The 25,404-nt window shown below is 48.3% G+C and overlaps 1 protein-coding gene across 6 annotated transcripts; it reads right to left on the bottom strand.

The window, feature by feature from the left end:
• Positions 1-200: 200 nt before the first annotated feature.
• Positions 201-25,404, bottom strand: DNAJC5 (DnaJ heat shock protein family (Hsp40) member C5). 6 transcript variants are annotated; one of them, XR_006729633.1, is made up of 6 exons: positions 23,176-24,985; positions 6,851-6,968; positions 5,811-6,024; positions 5,045-5,216; positions 4,885-4,959; positions 4,514-4,537 (listed from the first exon to the last, which is right to left on the bottom strand). XR_006729633.1 is itself a non-coding variant. In XM_045529405.1 (5 exons), exons 2-5 carry the CDS (start codon positions 6,955-6,957, stop codon positions 4,447-4,449), a joined length of 744 nt encoding a protein of 247 aa, XP_045385361.1. In that variant the 5' UTR covers positions 6,958-6,968; positions 25,245-25,404; the 3' UTR covers positions 201-4,446. The 6 variants fall into 6 exon arrangements, 5 of the variants coding, with proteins under 5 accessions (XP_045385361.1, XP_045385359.1, XP_045385363.1 ...); XM_045529405.1 differs by lacking the exon at positions 23,176-24,985 and adding an exon at positions 25,245-25,404 and having other exon boundaries at positions 201-4,537; positions 4,885-5,216; XM_045529403.1 differs by having other exon boundaries at positions 201-4,537; positions 4,885-5,216; positions 23,176-24,992.

Below are 25,404 nucleotides of genomic sequence, written 5' to 3'. Positions count from 1 at the left end.
GGACATGCCCCACGAGGGCTCCAGAACCCGTGGTCCCAGCTGCCAACAGGTCCCTTTCTGTCACTGCAGCATTGGCCTTCAGAAAACGGAAGTGAAGTCCAAGCCCCCAGGGGGCGTCCCAAGTCAGCTGCCACCTCAGTCGGAGACTCACCAAAATCAGAATTCTGCAGGAAATCAGTGACTAAGCCATGCACGTGGTCTGCAGTGAAAACATTTATTTTTACAACAGATATCTTTTATTTTAGGTCAACATTCAGACACACAAGACAGCGATCACCATGCGACACCAGACTGGCCCTCAGATGTGCCCGTGGGAGCCAGGGTTGGCCAGGGGTTCTGACACAGCCTGCACCCAGCACGGTCCGATTCCAGTGAGAACCAGAGCATGGACAACTGACTTCCACGCATCTGCATTTAATTTTAGAAACAAGGTATGTATGTTTCAGTGTAAACTTCCTCCCCTCATTTGGCTTGAAACATTAACCCCATTTTCCAGGAAAACAAAATCTGTGGGAAGGTGCTGCCTGTAAGAGCCCCAGCCCCTTCCCTGGAGGGCGGTGGCCCCCGACCCCTCCTGCCCCTCTTGCCCAACCTCTCAGGGTGGGCCTGGGGCCAGGGCGGGGCCTTCCCAGCTTGCCCGACAGGCGCTTCCCCACCCACTGTACCTGCTGCTTGGAAAACTGGTTTTAATGCTTCAAGGGAGGGAAGGGTTTCCAGTCACCACTTAGATTCCATGGGGACACACACCTGTGGATCAGGGGAGGACGACAGCCCCCAGGGATGGGCTGGTGTTTGTGACAGTCACCCTCACGCGACCCTGCAGATGCCTGATGCCGGGCAGCGTGCTCAGGCTCACGCGCTCCCGGCACACCACGGCTGAGGTGGTCCCTTCTGTGCGCCCGCCACGTGGAGACCCTGTCCCTGTCCGGCTTGCCAAGAAACCAGAGGCCATTTTAGAGCCAACATTTATTGTACTTGTTGCTTCACTGCCAGACAGCAGCATGACACGCCTGCTGTGTGATATATACATATACACATATGTACACACACGGACACATACCACAGCCCACACTCACAGTATGTGACAACGCGAACCGTGCCTGTAAGGACAGTAATAATGTAGCTTTTGCCAATTCCACAGGAGCATGACTCACAACCGAAGGAACAGGTCAGTCCTGTGCCACGCGGGCGCACAGCTCAGACCACTGGGAAAGGAATGAGATCAGTCGCTTTTTATACCCCTCAGAAGCCACGCCACAGCCAGGAGAGGGTGGGCAGGACCCACCCCGTGCCCTGCCTGCATGCCAGTGCCCACCTGTCCGGAGCTGGGGAAGGCGGGCACCTCCCAGACCACCAGCTGCGCGGGGAGATATTCCAGCACGAGGCTCACCTGGGACGGACTGCCAGGGGCTCCACAGGACAACGGGCACCGCCATGGTGACACCCGGGTTAGAACGTCTGAGGACAGTCCTGACTGTTCTATGCTGCGGGCCCTTTCCTGAACTGGACCCTGGTGGCCAAGTCCAGCAGCCGACGACAAGGAGACGGAGCTTCCCGCCAACCACACACAGCACACTCGGCTCTCTCTCTCTAAAAGGTCCCCATTGGGTGTTGGCTGCATTAACCGAACGTCAGAGAACTAGGGAAGTCCACGAACATTAAGCAGTATATCTAAAGCAGTTTAAAAATAAAGCCAAAAGGAAGACAAGAAAAGCCCATGTCACTGAGGGGAAACAGAAATCTACACATGAGCGGCTAGGCTACCCGGGAGGGGCCCGCAGGTCTCCTGGGCCCCCTTCCTGCCGCTCAGAGGGGTCAGTGCTGCCGGACCCCTTAGGGAACCCTGGGTGAACCTGGAGGGTCTTCAGCACACACCGACCCCAGCACCCCCCTGGCAACACGCCGGCCGCGCCACCCGCTGCCAGGAGTGGGGCTGAGGTGCCCGTGTCGCCACCACCAGCAGGCGGGGGTGCTGGCGGCTGCAGGGGCATCCTGACCTGGCAGCAAGTGAGCAGGAAGGAGCTCAGGCCGCCCCCGGGACACACCAGCTCTGCTTATTAGAAGGGAAACAAACAGTCCACTCGAGAGAAAGGGAAGCGAAACCAGGGAGATCTTTTTCCTTGAATGAAAACAAAGCCTTACAACCCACAGAGTAAAACATGAAAAGGGGGCTTTGCCTCAGGGTCAGTTAGTGGGAAGAGTGCCGGGCATCCTTGATTTATGTTTAGTTTTTACAGATACGGGGGCCTGGGTTCCACAAACTTCCAGACCTGCTGCTCTTTTCTGCTATGCCCCGCCGTCCGGGGCAGCTGTGCGACTCTGAGCAATGGTCAGGGGATCCTGGGACTGGGAAGCCACCTGGCAAGGGGCCCACCTGGACAGTGCGGAAGGGCCCGGGCCTGCTCCAGCCACAGCTGCGTGCAGACCCCGAGGGCCAGGTGGAGCTTGGCTCTGGGCCATTCCGGGGGAAACAACTCACTTCCTAAGTTGTGTCTAGAAAAATCACCACGGCTGCAGCAGCACCTCAGACTGAATCCTTTGCTGTCCGGGGTCAGCAGAGGAGGGTCCCTGTCATCTCGCCTCCTCCCTTGCTCCAGGATGGGTCAGACAGTAAATCTCTTATCCTTTTATGAGAGGTCTGATTTTAACAAACTATTTCTAACTTAATAACACAGTGTAGTGCATATCTCCCTCTCACGGAAGGTCTTCATGATCATTTCAATGAGTAAAAAGCAAAGAAAATGGATCGAGCTGCCCCAGGACCTGGTGCTGGCAGCCAGCTTGGGCTCATGTCGGGTCTGCAGGGGCCAGCGGGGGCCTGGCCGGCACACAGCCTGGCTGGACCCGGCGGGGCCCCCACCAGCAGCACCTTCCTGACACGTCCTCCTCTCACAGCCCCGGGTGGGCCAGAGTCGGCAGGTGGGCGGGGAGGAATGGGCTTCGGGACCACCTTCTGGTCTGGCCCAGCCAGAGAGCCGGCAGAGGCACAGCCTCCTCCTCGTCTTCATCTCTACTGCAAGTTCGGAAGACCCTCAGCAGCAGCCAGCGGCAAGTTCTGCAGAAACCAGCCCCAGACTCTGCTCCGGGGCCCGGACGGGGGCAGCCTGCGCTGCCGGGGGAGTGGGCAGCTCCCAGCCCTGGGCCAGCACGGGCACGTCACACCCACACTGCCTCAGCCCCCACCCAGTCTGGGAGAAAGACCAGCTCCCAGGGTTCCCAAAGGGATCCCACGGGCTGGCCACTGGCCTCCCTGGGACGCAGCCCTCCCGTGGCCGAGGGACCTTGGTCCAGCCAGCCCTTCCTCCAGGGACCCAGCGTCTCTAGTCCTGCCTGACCATCGGGGAGGGGCGAAGGCGAGTGGAGTCGGAGTGCTCTGGCCAACACGGCTCTGGGGGCTGCCCGTCGCCAGGGCAGGGTACAGGCAGCCGTGCACCACCCACACCAGAACTCAGTCCCTCTGACTGACTGACTGGGCTGGTCCTACCACTTGTGGTTCTAAAGGTCCAGAAAGGATTTATTACAAAAGGGACAGGTGGCTTGAAGGAATGTGGAGGGTGACCCCGGGTGGGGGAGAGGGGAAACGTGGCCCCGACAATCCAGCTCTCTGCCTGGGAAGGGGCAGGAATGCAAACGACCTCCCACACACTGGCGAAGGACACAGCTCCAAGGACAGGACCCTCACAGTCCCTGTGACAGGGAGACTCAGGCTAGAAACACCGTGCAGAGAACGTGGCTTCAGTCCCAGAAGGGGCCCTCCTGTGCCTTCCACAGCAAATCTGCCCACAGGAAAAATCCCACTGCAAGGCCCCGTCAACAAGGCGAAGAGACCCCACGTAACCCGTGCCCAACACAAACACGCGAAACGGGCAAGGATGCTGGTGGTACCCGGAGGACCCGGCAGGTGACATCACAACTTTGCTGCGGCCTTGGGGCTGGGGAGCACAGAGCGCACACCAGACCCTAAGGCCAACACGGAGACGCAGCTCCGCCAGGCAGCACCTGCCTCCGGCCTCCGAGAACACAGGGCAGGAAGGGGCAGCTCCTTCCTTTCCTTGCCCACCTGGCCGGGCAGCACCTGGCGGCTGCGATCAACCCTCACTGGACCGACCTGACCGAAACCCCCAGGCAGCTCCACCGTCCGGCTAACACGGCCACGCCGTGCACGTCCACAACACAGACATGGAACATAACCCCACACATGCTATTAAAAAAGGAAAAACGGAAGGAGGCCGTAGCTACACTGCTTTAAATACTGCATGCTACGCACTTCGTGGGTCAGGGGTCGATGCTGGGCGGGCGTGGAGGTGGCGGGCGGGGCCCAGCGCAGCCGCGGCAGGCAGGCAGCAGCCTCCCCGTGTCTGTGACTACAGTTCATGATTCTAAGGTTGGGGTGGCCAGGCACTGACCGCCTGGGACCACAGCTTCTCCCAGACTTAGTTGAACCCGTCAGTGTGGTAGCTGGGGTGGGAGTCGGCCGTGAGCTGGGTGGTCTCGGTGGCAGACGCTGGCTGTATGACGATCGGCGTGTCTGTGGCCTCTGAAAAGCAAGCAGACGCAGGGCACTGCAGGAGGGCAGCCGCCTGGCCTCGCCCGTCCACACCGGCCTGTGTGGCAGACTCGGGGCTCTGCAGGAGGGCAGCCGCCTGGCTGTGCCCATCAACACCGTCCTGCACACAAAGTTCGGTCACCTGGACAAACGCTCCACGGGGAGAGGCTACCGGCTGACCTCCACCCAATACGGCTTTCCTCAGGCACCTCCAGTCACCGCCAGCCCTTGGCCCTGGGCCCCTGCCCACCTGCTTGCCACCCGCCCCACCTCTCGGCCCCTGGGATCTATGGCTACCGCAGGTCACGGGTGGGGACAGCCCTCTGCGCCTGCTTTACCTCCAGGGTCCATGTTCACACCTCAACAGTCCCAGCTGCCACCACAAACACTCGCGGCACAGTGTCAGTGCCCTCCTGTTTGACAAGATAGGTTGACAGCATTCAGGGCCCGTGTGGGCTCCGCCCCACACAGGCATGCGGGTCCCAGGACAGGACTCACCCCTCTCGTCGGACTGCAGCTGTGCCTCCAGGTCCTCGGGGGACACGTAGAACTCCGTCTCCTCGCCCTCGGGCGCTTTGGGCTTGCACTTCCCGCAGCAGCAGTTGAAGCAGCAGCACAGGCAGCAGCAGCAGTAGCAGCACGTGAGGAGGCCACAGACGACAAACAGGGCCTGGGGAGACAAGAGCCTGGCGTTGCACGGCCTCCGAGACCACCGGCAGGCTGTGGCACGTTCCACACCGAGAACAGTGCTGTCCAGATGAGGACAAAGACAGAACTGAATAGAAGAGACAGAAGGACATCGGTGGCTTAAAGAAAAATGTTTAAAGACGGAATGACGGCTGAGCAGTAAAAGCTGGAACCGGGCTTCCCACAGCTAAGGGCCCTGGGATACCTCACACCCTTCGGCTGTACATGAGAGGCACACTGGGAATAAAATAAGGAAACAGAGAAATGCTAGTAAGAAATGAAGGCTTCCTCCCCACCTCATCCTTTTAAGAACCTGGAGTCATTTATAAAAGAACATCGTGTTGATTCGACGGGCTCCACAGGTCTCGCTCTGCAGCCCCTGCGCTGCGCTTTGATCGTTACCACGGGCCACGAGCAGCCACGGACCCTCACCCGTCACAGGGCGAGGAGAAAGGAACCATGTCTCAGGAGTGTAAGTGTCCGAATCAGATGCACTGGTCCCTCAGGTCTGCAGTCCTCGCAGGCATGAGGCGCCCTCAGTGCCCCGCAGCTTAGTGGTTCACCACCTGCCCCTCACCTTGGCCCACCAGCTGGACAGCACGAAGTAGGTGTTAACGTTCTCCTCCCCGAACTGCTCCGCCACGTAGAGCCCCAGGGAGCCGTACTTGTCGTAGATGTTTCTTTTTGTGGCGTCCGTCAGGATGGCGTGGGCGTTGTTGATCTCCTTAAACTTGTCCGCGGCCTCTGGGTTATCAGGGTTCTTGTCAGGGTGATATTTCAAGGCAAGTTTCCTGCAAACCAAAATCATTTCCTGGCTGTATCTTGGTTTCAAGTTTTACACTTATCCATTGGAGGGCCCGGTGGAAGAAATGTTTACCCATTACCACTTCACTCTCCAGCTTTCCAGAGCTCCAGAATGTCAGGGTCGTTTCAGGGCAACCCCCCTCTCACCCCGACCCACCCACAGAGGTCCCCAGGTGAGTGAGGGTCTGGGCCCCGGTAACTTGAACCGTGCAAAGGCAAACCCCACCACTGAGCCCTGGTGTCCCAGCCGGCTCACTGCACACTGTCAAGGTGGTGGTGAGCGTAGAGAGCTTAATGACAGCAATTTAATGTTTAGTAAGTTTTACAACGCGAAGAACACAAAAGGAGGACTATCTGAATCGTCTGGATTAATGATGATATATGTCTCTTACAGGTTACTAAATGAAACCGTACCTGAGAGTTAAGTTCTTCAAGTTCAATTGGAAGAACACAACAGAGCAAAGAGACTGTTACCACTGCGTTAAAACAAGTAACTCCTTTCGCCTTTGCAAAGCTCTGCTTGCACCACGGTGGCCTCTCAACAGGTTCCAGCCCCGACTCCCTGTGGAGCTGTGCGCAGTCTGTAAGACCTACGCAGTGCTATTTTTTGTTGCCAAGAGAGCATTAACATAACAATTTTAGGCTATAAGGAGCACACTACACACACAAAGCTGCAACAGAACTGTTACAGACTAATACCAAGTCTGCCAGGAAAAAGTGTGCGCAGTAGTGCTTGGTAAAATGCTGACTAAACCACAGGAGGGCTTCCTTGTCCTTCTAAGGGAACAGGGTGGCCCATGCGTGGCCTCTTACCGATAGGACTTCTTGATGTCATCTGAGGTTGCATTCTTGTCCAGCCCAAGAACGTGGTACAGTGAATCCCCCGAGGTAGAGAGTGAGCGCTGTCTCTGGTCTGCCATGTTAGGCTAATCTACAAAAAAAATTAAAAAAACAAAAAAAAAACCATCAACAAGTACAGATGAAAATATCAAGCGTGGAGCTGATGGACTTTATTCCATAAGACTGTTCAAAGCAAAAAATCAAGACACTGTCTTGTGGGGTTTATAATATTTACAGGCAGACCCCACAGTATACGGGCGTGTGGAGGAGCAGTCCCGTGCCACACTGGACATGACAGACTACAATATTGCTACCCTAAGCAGACTCTGAAAAATTAAAGATATGTATTTTAATCCCTAGAGCAACACCTACACAAAAAATAAGAAGTATAGCTAAAAAGTTAAAAGATAAATGAAAATGAAACTCTTAAAGTCAGGGATTGTCAGAATGGATGAAAATGTAATACCCAATTGTAATTTTAATACTTTCCTCAGAAATCGACATAAAAAAAAATCATGAAAAATACTGATGATTTAAAACCACACTCTCAGCTGGGTGCGGTGGCTCATGCCTATAATCCTTGCTTTTTGGGAGGCCGAGGCGGGAGGATCGCTGCAGCTCAGGGGTTCGACACCAGCCTGAGCACAGTGAGACCCCATCTCTAGAGACAAGAAAGAAACAAACAAACAAAAAAAGATAAAACCACACTCTCAAACCACCATGACCCAACTATAGTCACAGAACCACCACCAATCTACAGAACAATCTTTCTAAGCACACACTGCACATTGACCAAGACATATCATATGCTGGGCCTTAAAAGAGATTCCAATAAATTTAAATGCACTGAAATCACACAGTGTGCCCTGACCTTAAGAGAATCAGAAACCCTAATTTAAAGGTTTATAGTAAGATACATAGGAAAACCTCAAGTATTTGATATCAAACAACATTCTTCTTCTACATACTTCTACATAACATGTAGCCCAAAGAAGAAATCACAACGGAAATTATAATTTTCTTTTCTTTTTTTTTTTAAGAGACAGGGTCTCCCTCTGTTGCCCAGGCTGGAGTGCAGTGGCCTGATCATACCTCTCCTTGAACTCCTGGGCTCAAGTGATCCTACTGCCTCAGCCTCCAGATTAGCTGGGACTACAGGCGTGTGCCACTGAGCCCAGCTAGAGAATATATTAAATTGAAAAATAAAATACAACATATGTGATGGTGAATTTTATGTGGCACCCTGACTGTGCCAATGGGTGTCCAGATTAAACATTATTTCTGCATTTGTCTGTGAGGATGTTTCTGGATGGGATGAGTGTTAGGACTCATGGACTCAGTGAAGTAGCCTGCCCTCCCCCACATGGGTGGGCCGCAGCCAATGCCTGGATCTCCAAGGACAGGGAATAAAACGAAGAGGTAGAGGAGGAGGAATTTGCCTGTTCTTTCTTCCTGCATGCCAGGCTAAGCTGCTACACTGGTCTCCTCCTGCCCTGGGACTGGGATTACACCCCACCGTTCCTCAGTCCGCAGCCTGCAGACTCCACAATCACATGAGCCAACTCCTTGTAACAAATCTCCTTTGGAAAGGTACGTAGGTAGAGACAGTAGAGACAGAGAAAGACATTAGTTCTGTTTTCCTGGAGAACAGTGCACAATATATTCATCAAGACCTAAGGTTCCACCTCATGATGCTATAAAATAGCAAAATAAACCCAAAATACATGGAAGGAAGGAAATAATAAACAACAGCAACGAGTCAAATAGAAAACAAACAACAGAGAAATTTAACAAAGCCCAAAGTTGGTTCTTCTGAAACAACAAAAAAATTGATTAACAGCTAGCCAAACTGACCAAGAAATAGAGAACAGACATCAGCAACATGAGGAAAGAGGGTTCATCCCCACAGATCCTAGAGGCATGAAAAAGATGAGAGAATATTATGAACTTCATGCCAAGAAATTAGAAAAGTTAGAAGAAATGGACAAATGCCTTGAAAAATACAATTTACCAAAATTGACACAGAATGGACTATAATCATCAATAAGACAGGGTAAACTTTATCAAAATATCACATGTACCCTATAAAGATATACAACGGTTATGTACCCGTAATAATTTTTTAAAAATCGACACAGAATGAAACAGAAAATCTGAATAGCCCTGTATCTATTAATAAAACTAATTTGTAATAAAAAATCTCCACCCAGCCTGAGCAACACAGCAAGACCCCGTCTCTACAAAAAATACAAAAATTAGCCAGGCTTGGTGGCGCATGCCTGTAGTCCCACCTACTTGGGAAGCTGAGGCAGGAGGATCACTTGAGCCCAGGAGTTTGAGGTTGCAGTTAGCTGTGATGATGCCACTGCACTCTAGCCAGAGTGACAGAGTGAGACCCTGTCTGTCTTAAAAAAAAAAAAAAATCCCTGATAAACACGGATGCAAAAATCCTTAACAAAATATTAACATGTTGAATCTAACAATATAGAAAAAGTTATATACATCACAATTAAGTAATTATTCCAGGATTGCAAGCTGGATTTAACATTTCAAAATAAATCAATGAGATTCACTATATAATAGTGTATTGTATTCAGAATTTTTGGGAAATGAGTAGATTATAGCTGCTCTTGCCACACAGGGGAAAAGGCTAACTACGTGAGATGATTGCTATGTTAAGTTGTTCGTCTATGGTAACCATCTTACTATCTATGTATCCTATAACATCAGGTGTATATCTTAAGTATACACAATAAAATTTAAACAAACAAAAAAACAGAATTCTATTTCCAGCAAAAACATCCTATAGAAACAAAAGTGAAATAAAGACATTTTCAGATAACCAGAAGCTAGAAAAACCCATCACAAAGACTTAAAATACAAGAAATGCCAAAGAAAGTTATCTGGGCTAAAGGCAAATGGTACCACATGCAAATCCAGATTTTCAGAAGGGAACGAAGACCACTGGAAAGGGCAAATCTAGGTAAAAGATCTCTTCCCCCCCCCCCCTTTTTTTTAATACATAGGATGTAGCAAAAATTACCAACATTGGCTTGGGAGTACAATGCAAGTGAGGTAACACACAAGGCTACTCTATTGAGGCGACAGACTGATGTCGCCGAAAGTCTCTGGGTTTTACAGGAACTGGCACTATATTAGCTCTAAGTGGATAAACGACCCCAATGGCCACCAACAGAAGTGATTACTATTCACCAATAAAAGGAATGACATACACAAGCAATAACACAGATGGATCTCAAACATATTATGTTAATGAAAACAAACTAGATACAAAATTACTCCATCTATACAAAGATTAACAGGAAAAATAATCTATCATGATATAAATCAGTAAAGTGACTGTTTAAGAGTGGTGAAGCAAAATCTTCTACCTTGATAAAAATATCCTATAACTTAGTTGGGCACGGTGGCACGCACCTATAATCCCAGCTCCTTGGGAGACTGAGGCAGGAGGATAGCTTGAGCCCAGGAGTTCAAGACCAGCCTGGCACACATAGTGAGAGCCTGTCTCAAAAAAAAAAAAGAGAGAGAGAGAAAAGAAAAGAAAGAAATATCCTATAACTTAATTGGGGTGGTGATTTTATAAATGTATACATATACAAAACTCACTGAAACTCACAGTTAAGATCTGTGCATTTCACTGTATGTCAATTTTACCTGCAGTAAAAGAAAAGAAACTATCTAATTAAGGTTATTTGTTCTCAAAGCAAATTAGATACAAGAAAATCAAGTGAAACATAAAATTCTCCAATCTTCTACAACAGGCTACCTGTTTTTACAAATAAACTTTCATTGGGACACAGTAATTTGCTTCTGTACTGTCTGTAGCTGCTCTCAACAGACACAAAGCCTAAGATAAAGTCTGCTGGCCCTGTAAGAAAATAGTACATTAACAGCCCATTCCAGAAGTAGCTACTACTATGAACATTATTCAAATTGGCCTTCTATGCCATACACGGTGGCTCATGTCTGTAATCCCAGCACTTTGGGAGGCCAAGGCAGGAGGATCGTTTGAGGCCAGGAGTTTAAGACCAGCCTGGGCAACATAGCAAGACCCTGTCTCAACAAAATAAATACTTAAAAACTGGCATTCTATGTCTTGAGCCACAAAATGGAATAAATGTTGTCCAAGCATAGAAATTATTAAATTTAGATTTCTATACCATTTCACACACATTTCAAAAGTTAACCTAGTTAAAAACTAACCATTGTCGGGGAATATGAACTTTTAAAAGCTTCAAGCTCATTTGGAACATAGTCTTATGACTAAAAGACAGACTTAAGCCCCAAACAGCAGTGTCTGACTTCATTGTTAGGATATGTGATACTGGGAAAGAGAAATGAAGTTTTGTGGGTTTTAAAAAATTAACATTAACTTTTGGAAAATAAATGTTTTGTAAAGAGTTGCTATTGAATTCAACCTACTGTTGGGGGGAAAATCATATGCCAACTCTGAAAGAACAAAACTTGAAAACACCTTAAAATGAAGCCTATTTTTGTTCCTTTTTTTGAGTTTTAAAATGAATTTATTAAAGAATGTATTTAAGAAGGCAATAACTTGTGATTTGTCATTAAAAAAATTATGTTTATCCTGCGCAATAGAGAGAACCCATCTCTACACAAAAATTTTAAAAATTAGCCAGGTGTGGTGGCGCATGCTTGTAGTCCCAGCTACTCAGGAGGCTGAGGCAGGAGGATTCCTTGAGCCCAGGAATTTGAGGCTGCAGTTAACTATTGATGACACCACTGCACTTCTAGCCTGGGCAAAAGAGCAAGACCATGTCTCAAACAATCAAACAAACAAAAAAAGGCTAGGCAAAGTGGCTCATGCCTATAATCCCAGCACTTTGGGAGTTTGTAGTGGGAGGACTGCTTGAGGTGAGGAGTTCAAGACCAGCCTGGTCAACACAGTGAGATCCCGTCACTACAAAGAATAAGAAAAATTAGCCGGAGGTGGTGAGTGGTGCCTGTAGCCCCAGCTACTCAGCTGAGACAGGAGGATCACTTGAGCCCAGGAGTTAGAGGCTACAGTGAGCTATAATTGTGATACTGCATTCCAGCCTGGATGACAGGGTGAGACCCTGTCACAAAAAAAAAGAAACCAAAAAAGTTATGTTTTCTCATGCTGTATAACAAAGGTAATATATGAGGCTACACAGTTATAAGCTTCTTCCTACTGGAATTCTCTGATATAGCACAGTGTAGTCATTTCTGCAACGCTAGAATAAATTTTTAAAAAGTTTCTTCCATGCTTCCTTTCAAAATTGATAAATAACAGAACATGGCATAAAAAAGCCATTTTTTCTTATTCATCCTGTAGTATTAAAGCCAGTATTTTTACCATCATAGGCTACAATTTTCACTTTATCCATTTTAATAAATTCTGTCGCCTCTCTGAATTCAGCATCACTGAGACTGTCTGAGGTCACCTAGGCTCTCCTGAAGACTGCTTCTCAAAATGGTATTTTGTTCTGTTTTAAGTATTATGTAATATGTGAAAGACAGAATGGGAATATAGGTTATAATGCACCGTGATAAAATAAATACCATGATCCCATCCCCAATTTCGAAACTAGAAAACTATCAATAACCCGGAAGCTTCCTGTGTTCTCCTGCATATACCACATTGAATTTAATGTTTATTACTCTGTTGCTTTTAAAAAACATGACCTCATATGTATATCCCAAAACATTATTTAGTTTTAATTTTTTTTAAGAGATGAGGGTCTATGTTGCTGGGGGTGGGAGGGTCTTAAATCCTGGCTCAAGCAATCCTCCTACCTCAGCCTCCCCCATCCCCAGCAGCTGAGACTACAGGTGTTTCTAAAATTCATCTGAGTTGCGGGACACAGCAATAACTCATTCATTTCCAGTTGTGGTCACACTCCACTGCGTGCAGACCACAGCTTATCCATCTGTTCTTCCACGGAAGGGCACGTGGGCTGTTCCCAGTTCTTATTACGGGTAAGGTTGCTCTGAACGTCCCTGAGCAGCTGGTGCAGGGGTGGCGAGCAGAGGCAGGGCATGAGCCACGGTGGGCAACCGCTGCTGCAGTGAGTAGGCACAAGAGAAGATACTCAACATCTCCGCTCACTTGGGAAATCAAGTCAAAACCACAAAGAGATGCTGCTACACACCTATTAGAACTGCTCTAAAAAAAGACCCGACAACACCAAGTGCCAGTGAGAAAGAACAGCAGCGCTGCTAGCAGGAACGCAAAATGCTTCAGCTGCTCTGGGAAAGTTCGGAAGTTTCTCATAAAGTTAAAAATAGACTTACTACATGACCTAGCAATCCCACTTCTATGTATCTACCCAAGAGAAATGAAAATGAATGTTCACACAAAAAACTGTATATGAATTTTTACAATCTCCAAACTCCAGAAATGTCCTCCAACTAGTGAATGGATAAACAAACCACGGAGCCCCCACACTCCCTGGATGACTCTGCAGATGTTACCCTGAGTGAAAGAAGCTAGTTTCAGAAGGTGAGACACTCTATGATCCCATTTGTGGGACATTCCCAAGAATGCGTAACCAGAGCAACTGTGAACAGATCAGCCAGGGGTCGGTAGAGGAGGGCAGCTGATGGCACTGTTCTGTATCCTATGGTGACGGCTGCATAAATCTATATATATCAAAACTTAGAGAAATGCACACCAAAAAAAGTCAATTTTACTTATGTTCTTTTTTTTAATTCTTTTTTTTTCATCTAGTTTTGGAGAGTGTGCAGAGAGAAGTTCCAGGCCACAAAGATAATACATCCTACAATGGATGGTCCGAAAATAAAGAAGCCAAGAAAAGGGCTGTTAGCAACCTGGTTGGGGAGGGGGACAACTCTAGAAAGGACAGACAACAGACGTCAGGGGAAGGGGAGGGAAAGAGGAAATGCTGACACCCTAGAGCTAGGGAGACAACAGATGATGTGTATTTGTTGGTAAAGCACCACAAAGTAATGTCACATAAAAATACAAAGGAAACAAGCAAGAAACTGTCAAGAGTGCCAGTCACACTGGGACGGGGATGACACAGGTACTGCCTCATGTGTCAGGGAACAGGCATGACACGGCATGCAGAGTTGTTGGGACGAAGGTGCAGATAGGAGATGGGGCAGGTACCTGCTGCTTTGCTTAGATGCCCCTGGCCCAGTGTGCAGATGGAAATCTCTTGCTAAACATAAAAATACTAAAGATGAAATAAAACTGGTGTTATTTCTAACTTTCTGGGGAATATTTAAAATCCATAATGAACCATGTAACATTCGACTGCCAAAGGACACTCCAACAGGCAGGTCCAGCAGCAGGCTGGACAGGAACCGGAACACAGCGAAAAGGAGAAAGGCCCAGCAGTACGAATGTGTAACTCTGAATTTCTTATTTATCCCAAAAGAAAAAATTTAGCAGACTGCAGAACAGAAGGAAACGGCCGCCACCTGACTCCACGAACACATCTGAAGCAACGACAAGCAAGAGCCAACGCGAGAAGGCTGGGGACACCGAGTGCCACGCAGCCTCCTCATCTGCACTCCTGACTTTTCAACCCTTTAACTTCATTTATTTTTTTGTGGAGACAGACTCTCACTACCTTACCCACGCTGGTCTCGAACTCCTGGCCTCCAGGGATCCTCACACCTTGGCCCCCTACAGTGTTGGGATCGCAGGTGGGAGCCACTGCACCCAGCATGCTTCACAAAATTAACGCAAGGAAACAAGACTGACCACCACTTGCTGCAGGCAGACACCTGGGGAAAAACTGAATTGCCTCAACCCAGAGCCACACCCTTGCCTGGAACCCGGTTTCCCAAACTGTAAAACCATTCCAAGGGTGTGATTAGCTATAAAGAAAATGAAACCCAGCACCCTGAAGCCCTTTTAATTTATAAGCAGCTATTATTGCCCAGGTTCTACCAGAGCATCCAATAAATGTTTGTTGACTTAATTTTATCAGTACTGATTTATGGCCAGACATCTAATAAAGATTTTCCTTAGTAAACTGATGCTTGGAATACAATCATTCAAAAGGTAGAGGACAGAAATGGAGCAAAAATACTACAGATATGCGTTTAAACACAAGAAGAGGCAGAAGAGTCACATACGCTCCAACCCCGCTGCTCAAGACAGGGGGCTCCCTGTGACCCGTCCGTGAGGAGCCACCACTGTGCCCCTATCCTCTAGCAAGTGCCCTGGGTGCCCAGATGCCTCTGCCCACCCCCGCAGTCCTGCGCACACATCACCTTTCAGGGCCCAAACAGCAGAGAAACGAATGAGGTCACGGGGCGTGATACCTGGGCGGCCAAGGCTCCGACAAGCTGGAACCCCGAGGAACCGAATGGGACTGACGGAAAGGACGGCACGTCCATGACCTCAGCACTGCCACTAAAATGACTCATGAGAAAGATTCTAGGACAGAACCACTACCAGGACCCAAAATTCTTACCACAGTCCCAAACTTTAAATGAAACATGCCTACCAGGAAGAATTCTCTTATTACCTGAATTAAGAGATAATCGTAACACTCAAATCTTCAACTTCAAATAACACACAAATTTATAAAAATGCTCATGACCACAATCCTACTGGTAACACATTTACTTAGTAACCTTTGCCCTGCTCATTTTATGATGTTGTAAACCCAATGACCCACCCTGCAGCCGCGGCTCCACCCCACAGGGTGGACTGGTTGCTCCACCAGGGAGACTCCAGAACGGAACCTTAAGACACACACAGTGCGTGAGTCAGAGCTCATAAAATGCCACAGGCAACACCAGGGTGTTTCCTGCACTTCCAACGGCAGTACTTCTGAAACATAACTGACGGAAATGGTACCAACTTTCCGGCACTGACCCCTGGCCTAGGGGCTGCCCTTACAGAAATTCACCCTGAAGAGACGGCAGGCCAGTGCCTGCCACTGTGGACTGCCTCTGCCGGAGCCTACAAACACGGTTTCAGAGTGACTGTTTCCCTGCAATGACGACTAGAATCAAACGATTCCATCAAATAGAGTATGCAACCAAGTACAAGATGCACCAGTTAAACCATGACAAGCCAGGCGTACAACGTGCTGAAATTCCGAGGCAGTGCTACAACACACACGCATCTCAAAATGGAAAGACAGTAGGTTTGGCACAGAACTTGTGGTCACTGCTATAGTTTTTACCTACACAGCAGCTACAACTTAGGGAACGCTCACCTTGTGGGAGCACTCAGGGGCACCCGTGCCTGTACCCTACCAAGCACCCCCAGGCGGCCTGTGCGATGGACGCCTGGTCCCGCGAGGGGGGGGGCAGCTCTGGGTGACCTGCCTGGACTGGAACGGGGCTCCGCCATTCGCAGGGCTCAACGACCAGACAAGGTACTGACATCTCTACATCTCAGTCTCCTCTTTGTCAAATGGGGATAAAAATAGTCTGGAGCAGGGCCTGTCTGTGAGCTAGCTTGTATGATGTGAGCAGACCAATGCCAGGCACACGATAACCGTTTGCGGATGAGAGGACCGAGGCTCAGAAAGGTTGAGCATCTACTTGAGGTCACATTGCCAGGGATCAGTAGGGCTGTGATCCAAACCCAAGTCTGATTCCCAAGCACTGTATCTCATGACCGATTCTCAGCAACCATTTGATACAAGGGAGGAATTCTTCCCTGCCCTGACATCAAGCCTTCTCTGAATAAGGTGCTGTATTAACCCTTGATAATATGTTTTAATAAAAATAAAAAACTAGCCAGGCATGGCGGCACTCGCCTGCAGTCCCAGCTATTCAGGAGGCTGAGTCAGAAGGCTCGCTTGAGCCCAGGAGTTAGAGGTTACGGTGAGCCGTGATCATGCCACTGCACTCCAGCCTGGGTGACAGAGTGAGACCATCTCTAAAAAAAATAAAAAATAATAACAATAAAATAAAATAAATACATGTACAAAGTTTATATAGCTGCATAAGTTTTGTTGGTTATATTTTAATTAACTCTCAGCTTAAAGACTAACAGTAATTATTATTGCATAGCACTTTAGATGTAAAACGTGTTTTCCTTAACAACAACAACAAAAACTCACAGTTCATTAATTCGCCTTATTGTCCTTTGCCTTTTAGAAACAGAGGAGCTGGGTGTGGTGGCTCAGGCCTGTAATCCAAGCACTTTGGGAGGCGTAGGCAGGAGGACCGACTACTTGAGCCCAGGAGTTCAAGGCTGCAGTGAGCTATGGTCACGCCACTGCATTCCAGCCTGGGAGGCAGAGTGAGACCCTGTCTCTAAAAAAACCCAAAAAATAAAAATACAGGGGAAGACCTATGTTTAAGGCTTTCATGGAAGCAGCTGTCATCCAGCAGGATGGTTATTCTGGTGAACACAGGGCAAAGACACCAGCCCATGCCAGCACCCAGGTCTGGCGCGTAGCTACGCTGTCTTTGTAACATGCTGCCAGTGTAAGACGCGCCACAAATAAAAGGTACAAATCACAGACACCTAGGAGGTGTTGGTATGTTCCTCCTAAACTAGAGCATGTTCATGAGGATGCCTGTGCCATGAACACCTGAGTGCATCTCAGTCCAGCTGCCTGAGGAGACGGGTTAGGGGCCAGGCTGCCTACTCATGGCCACCTCAGGTTCTGTGTGAGCTCTAATACCTTTGTCTTAAAGTATATCCATAAATAAATTTTTATGAAAGAAAAAGGCAGGGGCAGACGAACCAAGCGTGGGAGCCATGATGCTGTGAGCCCATCTGTCAATAACAATCCACTAGGATGACATGAGAAAATGCCACCAACAGAAATGAAATTTTTTAACAAAAAATTTATTTATTTTTAGAGACAGGGATCTCACTGTGTTGCCCAGGCTAGCTCAAGTGTTCTTCCACCTCAGCCTCTCAAGTAGCTGGGACTACAGGTGTGGGCCACCGTACCCAGCAGAAATGACATTTTAAGAGGTAATTCTGTAAAATCTGTGTTGTCATTTTAACATGTATAATGGCATTGTTTATGCTTCTTCAATATTATAGCATTATACTGGAGAATATGTGTAACTGTCTCCTTATCTATAAAAAATTTTTCTTATTTGAGACTGGGTCTTGCTCTGTTGCCTGGGCTAGAGTGGCATCATCAGAGCTCACTGCAACCTCAAATTCCTGGGCTAAAGTGATCCTCCTGCCTCAGCCTCCAGAGTAGCTGGGACTATAGGAGTGCATCACCACGCCCGGCTAATATTTCCACTTTTTGTAGAGATGAGGTCTCCCTATGTTGCTCTGGCTGGTCTCAAACTCCTAGCCTCCAGCAATCCTCCTGCCATGGCCACCATGTCAGGCCTATAAAATTGTTTAAGAGCTACCTTGCAAGGCTGTCCTGGGAATAATGGCTAATGCATATTAAGTAACCTTGGCCCAGAGTGCCTGTTCAACAAACTACACATAGTATCATTTCAGAGAGTTTGCTACTGGGGATGGGTGGGAATCCTTCAAATGAACTTCATAGGAAGATACAGTGTTTCAAAGGGGGAGCAATACAGCTTGGACAAGTTAAGAAATACTTCATAGGTGTCAGCCTGAGCAACAGTGAGACCTCTTCTCTACAAAAAAAAAAAAAAAAAAAAAAGACAGAAATAATTAGCTGGGCATGGTGGTGGTAGTACCCGCTTGTAGTTCCAGCTATTCAGGAGGCTTAGGCAGGAGGATCGCTTAAGCCTAGGAGCTTGAGGTTGCAGTGAGCTATGATGGTGCCACTGCACTCTAGCTGGGGTGACAGAGCGAGACTCTGTCTCAAAAAACAAAAAACCTGTTATATTTAAACTGCAGACTTTATAGGTTCATCTCAAAATCAAACTGAACAATTATATGGTGTTAATTTTTTTTTAAATTTCTATGTGAAGAGCTTCATCATTAAAACATTAAATGCATAAGATGGTTTACAGCCATTAAAGTTAAAAAAAAAAAAGTATAAGCTGAGCAGAGTACAGTGGTACATACCTATATTCTCTACTTGGGAGGCTAAGGTGGGAGGATCACTTGAGCCCAGGACTTTGAGGCCAGCCTGGGAAAACAGTGATACTCTCTCTCCAAAAAAGAAGAACATTTATTAGCTAAAAAACAAAACAACAAAAAAGATGGATACCATCCAGTAAAAGCCCTTGTCTGGAATACAACTTTTTCAGTTACTTTTAATAACATACTGACTGGCCGGGCGCAGTGGCTCACGCCTGTAATCCTAGCACTCTGGGAGGCCGAGGCGGGAGGATAGCTCGAGGTCAGGAGTTCAAGACCAGCCTGAGCAAGAGCGAGACCCCTTCTCTACTAAAAATAGAAATAAATTAGCCAGGCAACTAAAAAAAAGCAGAAAAAATTAGCTGAGCGTGGTGGCACATGCCTGTAGTCCCAGCTACTCGGGAGGCTGAGGCAGAAAGATCACTTGACCCCAGGAGTTTGAGGTTGCTGTGAGCTAGGCTGACGCCACGGCACTCTAGCCCGCCCAGGCAACAGAGCAAGACTCTGTCTCCAAAAGAAAAATAAAAGTAAAAAAAATAAAAACATACTGACTCATTCCAGGTATCTTTACAAGCCCATTTACAATTAGAAATGTATTTTTTCTTAAGAGAGGAAGGTCTCACCGTGTTTCCCAGGCTGGCTCTGAACTCCTGGCCTCAAGTGACCCTCCTGAGTCGCTGGGACTACAGAATAGCTGGGACCACAGGCAAACCACCACAACTGGCTCATAAGAAATTTCTTATTTTATTTTTATTTATTTACAGAGTCTTGTTCTGTTGCCTGGGCTAGAGTGCCGTGGCATCATCATAGCTCACAGCAACCTCAAAGTCCTGGCTCAAGGGATCCTCCTGCCTCAGCCTCCCGACTAGCTAGGACTACAGGCATGTGCCAACCATGCCCGGCAGATTTTTTCTACTTTTTTTGTTAGTTGGCTGGCTAATTTCTTTCTATTTTTAGTAGAGACGAGGTCTTGCTCTTGCTGAGACTGGTCTCGAATTCCTGACCTCAAGTGATCCTCCCGCCTCGGCCTCCCAGAGTGCTAGGATTATAGGCTTGAGCCACTACGCCCAGCCTGAATTTTCTTTTTTTAAATACATCAAGGGAGATCTAGCAAAATGTACTGCACTGGCAAAAAGAAAAAGAAAAGCCACTCAGATTTTAATATCAAACCCTACAATAGTAGCTAAATGAACGCCAAAATATAAAGTGTTAAAATCTTTTTTGAGTAAAGGGGAAAAGACACAGATACATTTGCCAGAGGGAATATACATTTGGTAATACGTGGCAAAAATTACGAAGTTTGTACTCTTGGACCCAGAATTTCTTTCCATTATTTTTCTTAGAGAAGCCCTCTCACAATAAAAGACACTCCTATTTAATAAAGAAAAATGCAATGCAACTGCGTAACTAAAAAAAATGAAACATTTGCTCTTCTACTAATCTCTCCCAACAATAGAAGAAAAAAAAAAAAAAAGCTAGGCCGTGGCACTCACTCCCTCTGCTGAGCTGCCGTCACCCCTTCACCTGGCCGGGCACCTGCAGCCTAGCTGTGGCTGGAGGCCTCTGGCCCGGGCTCACCTCTGTTCTGAGGCTACGGGGTGAGGATCCCATGGATTGGACCTCTAGCACCTGAACTCAGCCCCTGCCCCTTCAGGGTTAGCAATTCAGGGTCAGAATTAGACCGTCTAATTCTGTATTTGGGTATTTGCGTTCTGTTGGTTTCACTAGAACACATTTCCACTCCACCCAGAGGAAAGAGCAGAGGATGGTGCACGGAGAGCTCTCTAAGAGGCTGGCCACACTCCAGAGACCCAGGAGGGTGGGGCACAGCTGATAGGAGGCTGGCCAGTCAGCATTCCAACCCTCTGACTTGCCAGGATCGTAACTTTATAACCAGTCTGCACAGAACCCCTCAGAACACAGCAATGCAGACACCAAAGGACTCTACACTTCATCTGGTAAATGACCATTGCTGCTGGTGATACATGTTCAATGTAGAACAATTAAAAGGACAATAAAATTACAAATAATGCATGATGATAGGTTTATTTGCATTCATATATTTAAGGAATATTCACTAAGTACCCACAAGGTATCATAAAATTTAAAAACATTAATCAAGGTCAGGCTCAGTGGCTCACGCCTGTAATCCTAACACTTTGGGAGGCTCAGGAAGGAGGACTGCTTGGGGCCAGGAGTTGGAGACCAGCCAGAGCAATATAGTGCGACCCGTCTCTACAAAAAAATAAAAAAATTAGCCAGGCATGCTGGTGGTGTGTGCTTGTAGTCCCAGCTACTCTGAGGCTGAGGCCAGAGGATTGCCTGAGCCCGGGAATTTGAGGCAACAGTGAGCTACGATGACACTACTGCACTCTAGCTTGGGCAACAGAGCAACATCCTGTCTCAAAGAAAGAAAGAAAAAAAAAAAAAACAGATATAAATATTAATATTGGCTTAAGATGTCAGGTTTAATATGTCAGAAATAAATGGCAAAGTTCTCTGCTACAGAACTAGGTCTGTAAAACTATTCATGTAAAACATAGAATGATTTTTGAATGAAGTGAAATTTTGATGTCTACAGATCAGTCCTGAAGCGGAAACTGACCAAGATAGAATTTGCAACTGATCAAGATAGCATCACTTAGATGCGCCCCAAACCTGGCCTCATTAAGTACTTCCTTCTTTAGAGAATGAGATGCTGACCTTCATTTCTCTCTCTCTCTTTCAAGAGAGGGTCTTCTTTTGTCACCAGGCTCGAGTGCAATGGCACAATCATAGCTCACGGTAACCTCACACTCCTGGGCTCCACACTCAGCTAATTTTTTTTTTGTAAAGATGGAGTCTTGCTGTGTTGCCCAGCTGGTCTCAAACTCCTGCCCTCAAACAGTCCTTCTGCCTTGGCTGGGATTACAGGTGTGAGCTATGGCACCTGGCCATTTCTTCAATTGCAATGTGAAATAGCAACGTATTTGGAAAACTCTTCAAATTTAAAACAATTTTTATTTTTAATGACCTATATCTATTGAATGTCTGCCATGCACCAACAATGAAGCAGAACACACTTTTTCATCAACACACAAGGTACTCAAAGTCAATGCAAAGGATGATGAGAGACAAAATCTACGCTAAAGGTTGCTGGGTAATCTAATCCTTAAATCTTCAGAGCAGAATTGCTAGTGACTGGTAACAGACTAGCTGCTAATCCTCTTCCACAGACGTCATTATCTGGGGAAGGGGTCCAGGCAGTCCCAGCTCTTAAAGTAGCATTTCCATAAAATAAGGCTATTATGATTTTTCAGCATCTCGGTCACTTCTATTAGGAAGCAGCAGATGAGATGTCTTTCCGGGCAGGCAGGGTAGGGACAACTACCCTCACGTTACAGAGTGCAGAGGCTCAGAGACAGAACGGGCCTCAGTCACGGGAGTCCTGGTCTCATCCTCTTTCAGGAAGGAGAGTCTAGCACAGAGTCTGCTGCTGCACAGAGGGAAGGCCTGTGATGGGCAGGAGGTGTGTCTGACAGAAGAGCACACTCCCCGGACACATGCCAGCAACCTGCAGCACAAGAATGCTCCAATCAGAATACGGTCGTGAACTCACTTTAGGAGTAGGACAGCGTGAACTGCCCAGCGTGGGACACCTGGAGGCGCACGAGGGCCACCATTGAGATCCAGGGTCTCTCCTGTGCAGGACCCGTCCTCACGTCTCACTTCTGTACAGACGTATTCTAACCTGTCTCCTGAAGACCAGGAGTCTGTCTCCTCACTGGAGAAAAACTGGCTGCTCTCACTTGCTGGTATGGTTTGCCCACAGCACCACACGCTCCAAACCCTGTATACCACCCCCTTCACCTTACTCCCCAACTTCAGAAGCGAACTTCCACCTTAGATAAAATTGTACCTTATCATGACCTCCGGCCCCATTGCACTTCAGTTATTCATTCAACGAACACCCACTGACCATCTACTATACCTCAGGGACCAATGTGAGCATCTCACATCTGGGCTCCACAGCTACACCATCAGCTGCTTATTCTAGGATTCTTCACGGTAATGTCAGGTAAGTGGTCAATGAATAATTAGAAGAAACCTGGTAAAGAAGGCTTGAGTTCAAGTTCCAGGTCTGACAACTATTAACAGTGAGATGTTGCGCAAGGTACTGGTGCCCAGGATAGTCCTACAGCTGAGCCCACCAATGTCCACCCTCTGCAAGTGAGGGGGACTCGAGAATACAGAAATGGCTTAGGAATGTGCAGCATCTGTTTAATCTCTGAACCACGCTAAAAGAATCATCTCCAGGAGCTCAAGAAAAGCCACTCACTCTGAGTTAATGTGGACGTGAGGTGAAGGTTCTGCAAAGGACTCCAGAGCCTTGAGTCAGAAAGCAGGTCCTGCTGGGCTCGGCTACAGCATCAGGGCCGACGGGCCTTGGGCTGAGGCATCAGGAAGGCTCATCTCAGAAGTTCTTCTCAATTAAGAGCCAGGCACATGATCCCACCCCACTCTACTTACCAAATGGCACAACAGAACGTAAGGACTAGCAGGAGGGTTTTTTCTGGTGATCAAAGACAAAATTTCTAAAAGCATTCTTACCAGTGGCAGATTTGACTTTTAAAAACTTTTTAAATTTTTAAATAATTATAGATTCAAAATTGCAAAAAGATTTACAAGCAGATACCAAGCACCCCCCAATCCACCTGGTACCCGGCCGTCTTTCCTCAGTGGACAGGTGGGAGTTGGTGACTCTGTCCCAAGGACAAATGTTACTCATCCCACAACTCCCAAGAAGCCTGTACCTCTAAGCGATCAGTACTCACCCACAAGCACTTCCGGGTGACAAGGCCATCATACTGCACAGCTGTGGGTAGGCTCATTTTCATTCATTCAACAAATATTTACTGGGCACATACCAGTGTGCCAGCACTGCTCTTTGCACAAAGCAGTCTCCCCACGGACCTTACCTCACGGTAAAATATAAGTATCATAAATGCATTAAATAGGACGTTAGAAGAATTAAGTGCCGTGGGAAAATTAAGCAGAGAAGAGAGGCAGGAAACAAGGAAGCAGAGAGTTGAAATAAGTAGGGTAGTCAGGGAATGCCTCAGAGAGCTATGAGGGTGAGGAAGTCAGCCTTGCAGGCAGGCCTGAGGACAGAGCACACGAGTTTGTTCGCGGACCAGAAAGGAGCCTGCTGTGGCGGGTGCAGGATGAGTCCGGGGGCCAGCGGTCACAGAGGGCTGGGGGGACTGAGACCCTGCAGGCCATCCCCCCTCACCAAGGGTTTCCACCTAGACGCCACAAAGTCAGCCAGCCAGCGGCGGCTCCCAGAGCCCTTCACTGGGCCAGAAGCCACCTGGGGCCCCCAGCCACCATCAGTCCTACAACACTCCGAGGTGAAAGGAGAACTGTGGGTTAGAAACTTCCCCAAAGCCCTTAAATTGAGGCTTCTAATTTCACCGTGTTTGGCAGATTACAGATTCCTGAAACTCAGCATGATACTTTTTAAAAACGGAGAAGCAAACAAATGCACATAAAATCTCAGAAGCTCTGGGTATAGTTTTGCCTTCAGGCAACCATGACGATAGACGGAGCAATGTCACTGCTTTTATCATTAAAATAGGCTTTTCTAAACAAAGTGTCTAACAATTCAAACCCAGCACCTATTAGGCTCCGAACCACCAACAAGCAACAGTCCAAATCTTCCCCAGCAAGCCTAAACCTGAAAACAAAACTAAAGCTGGACTTCTTACTTCCTTTTCCTGTATGACACAACGGAATGAATTTTGAGAAATCATCTCTTAGGGACATGAAAAAGGGAGTCCTTAATCCAACCACTTAACACCAAGTTAGAACCCGAACGGATGAGTTCCTAATGCGCTCTCCGTAAGAGTGCGATACAAAGCGCTTCTTAAAATAATGTTTTTATACAGCAGATGAAAGGTTTTTCTTAAACAAATCAAATGCTTTTTGGAATTTACAACACCTAGCAGATTCATTTACAGAGCGCTCAGGGGCAATCTTCAATTCTCCAAGCTATAAATATAGTGACCCGGGGACTACATTATCCGGCTCCCTTAAACCGGCGGTTCCCGACTTCCTCGAGCCTCCCACGGAGGACGACGCGGACCCTCCGCGGGGTCGCGGGCGGGGGCTGGGGAAGCCCCGGGGCCGGCGGCCGCACAGCACCCGGTTCCGCGGAGCCGGCAGGTGAGCACGCTCCTCGGCGGGGCCCGGGCCGCCGTCCGCCTCGCCCCGAGCCCAGCCCAGGCCCCGCGTCGCAGCCGCCGGCGGCCCGCAGCCCGGCCCGAGGGTCGCCGCCATTTCCGGCTCCGGCGCGCCGGCCCCGCGCCCCCGCCCCGGCCTGACGCGGTCCCGGCGGCGCGAACTCACCTGCCCGCCCGGCCGCCCGCCCGCCGGCTCCGCGGCTCCGCTCCCCGCTCCCCGCTCCGCCGCGCTGCTGGGCAGCGGCCGAGGCGCTCCTCAGCCTGGGTTCCCGGGGCGGCGGCGGCGGCGGCAGAGGGCGCGGGAGCAGCACCGGCAGCGGTGGCGG

Source organism: Lemur catta, chromosome 17 (assembly GCF_020740605.2).
Source record: "Lemur catta isolate mLemCat1 chromosome 17, mLemCat1.pri, whole genome shotgun sequence".
NCBI lineage: Eukaryota > Metazoa > Chordata > Mammalia > Primates > Lemuridae > Lemur > Lemur catta.
The sequence above is the reverse complement of the archived record's forward strand: the minus strand, read 5'-3'. Positions and strand labels throughout refer to the sequence as shown.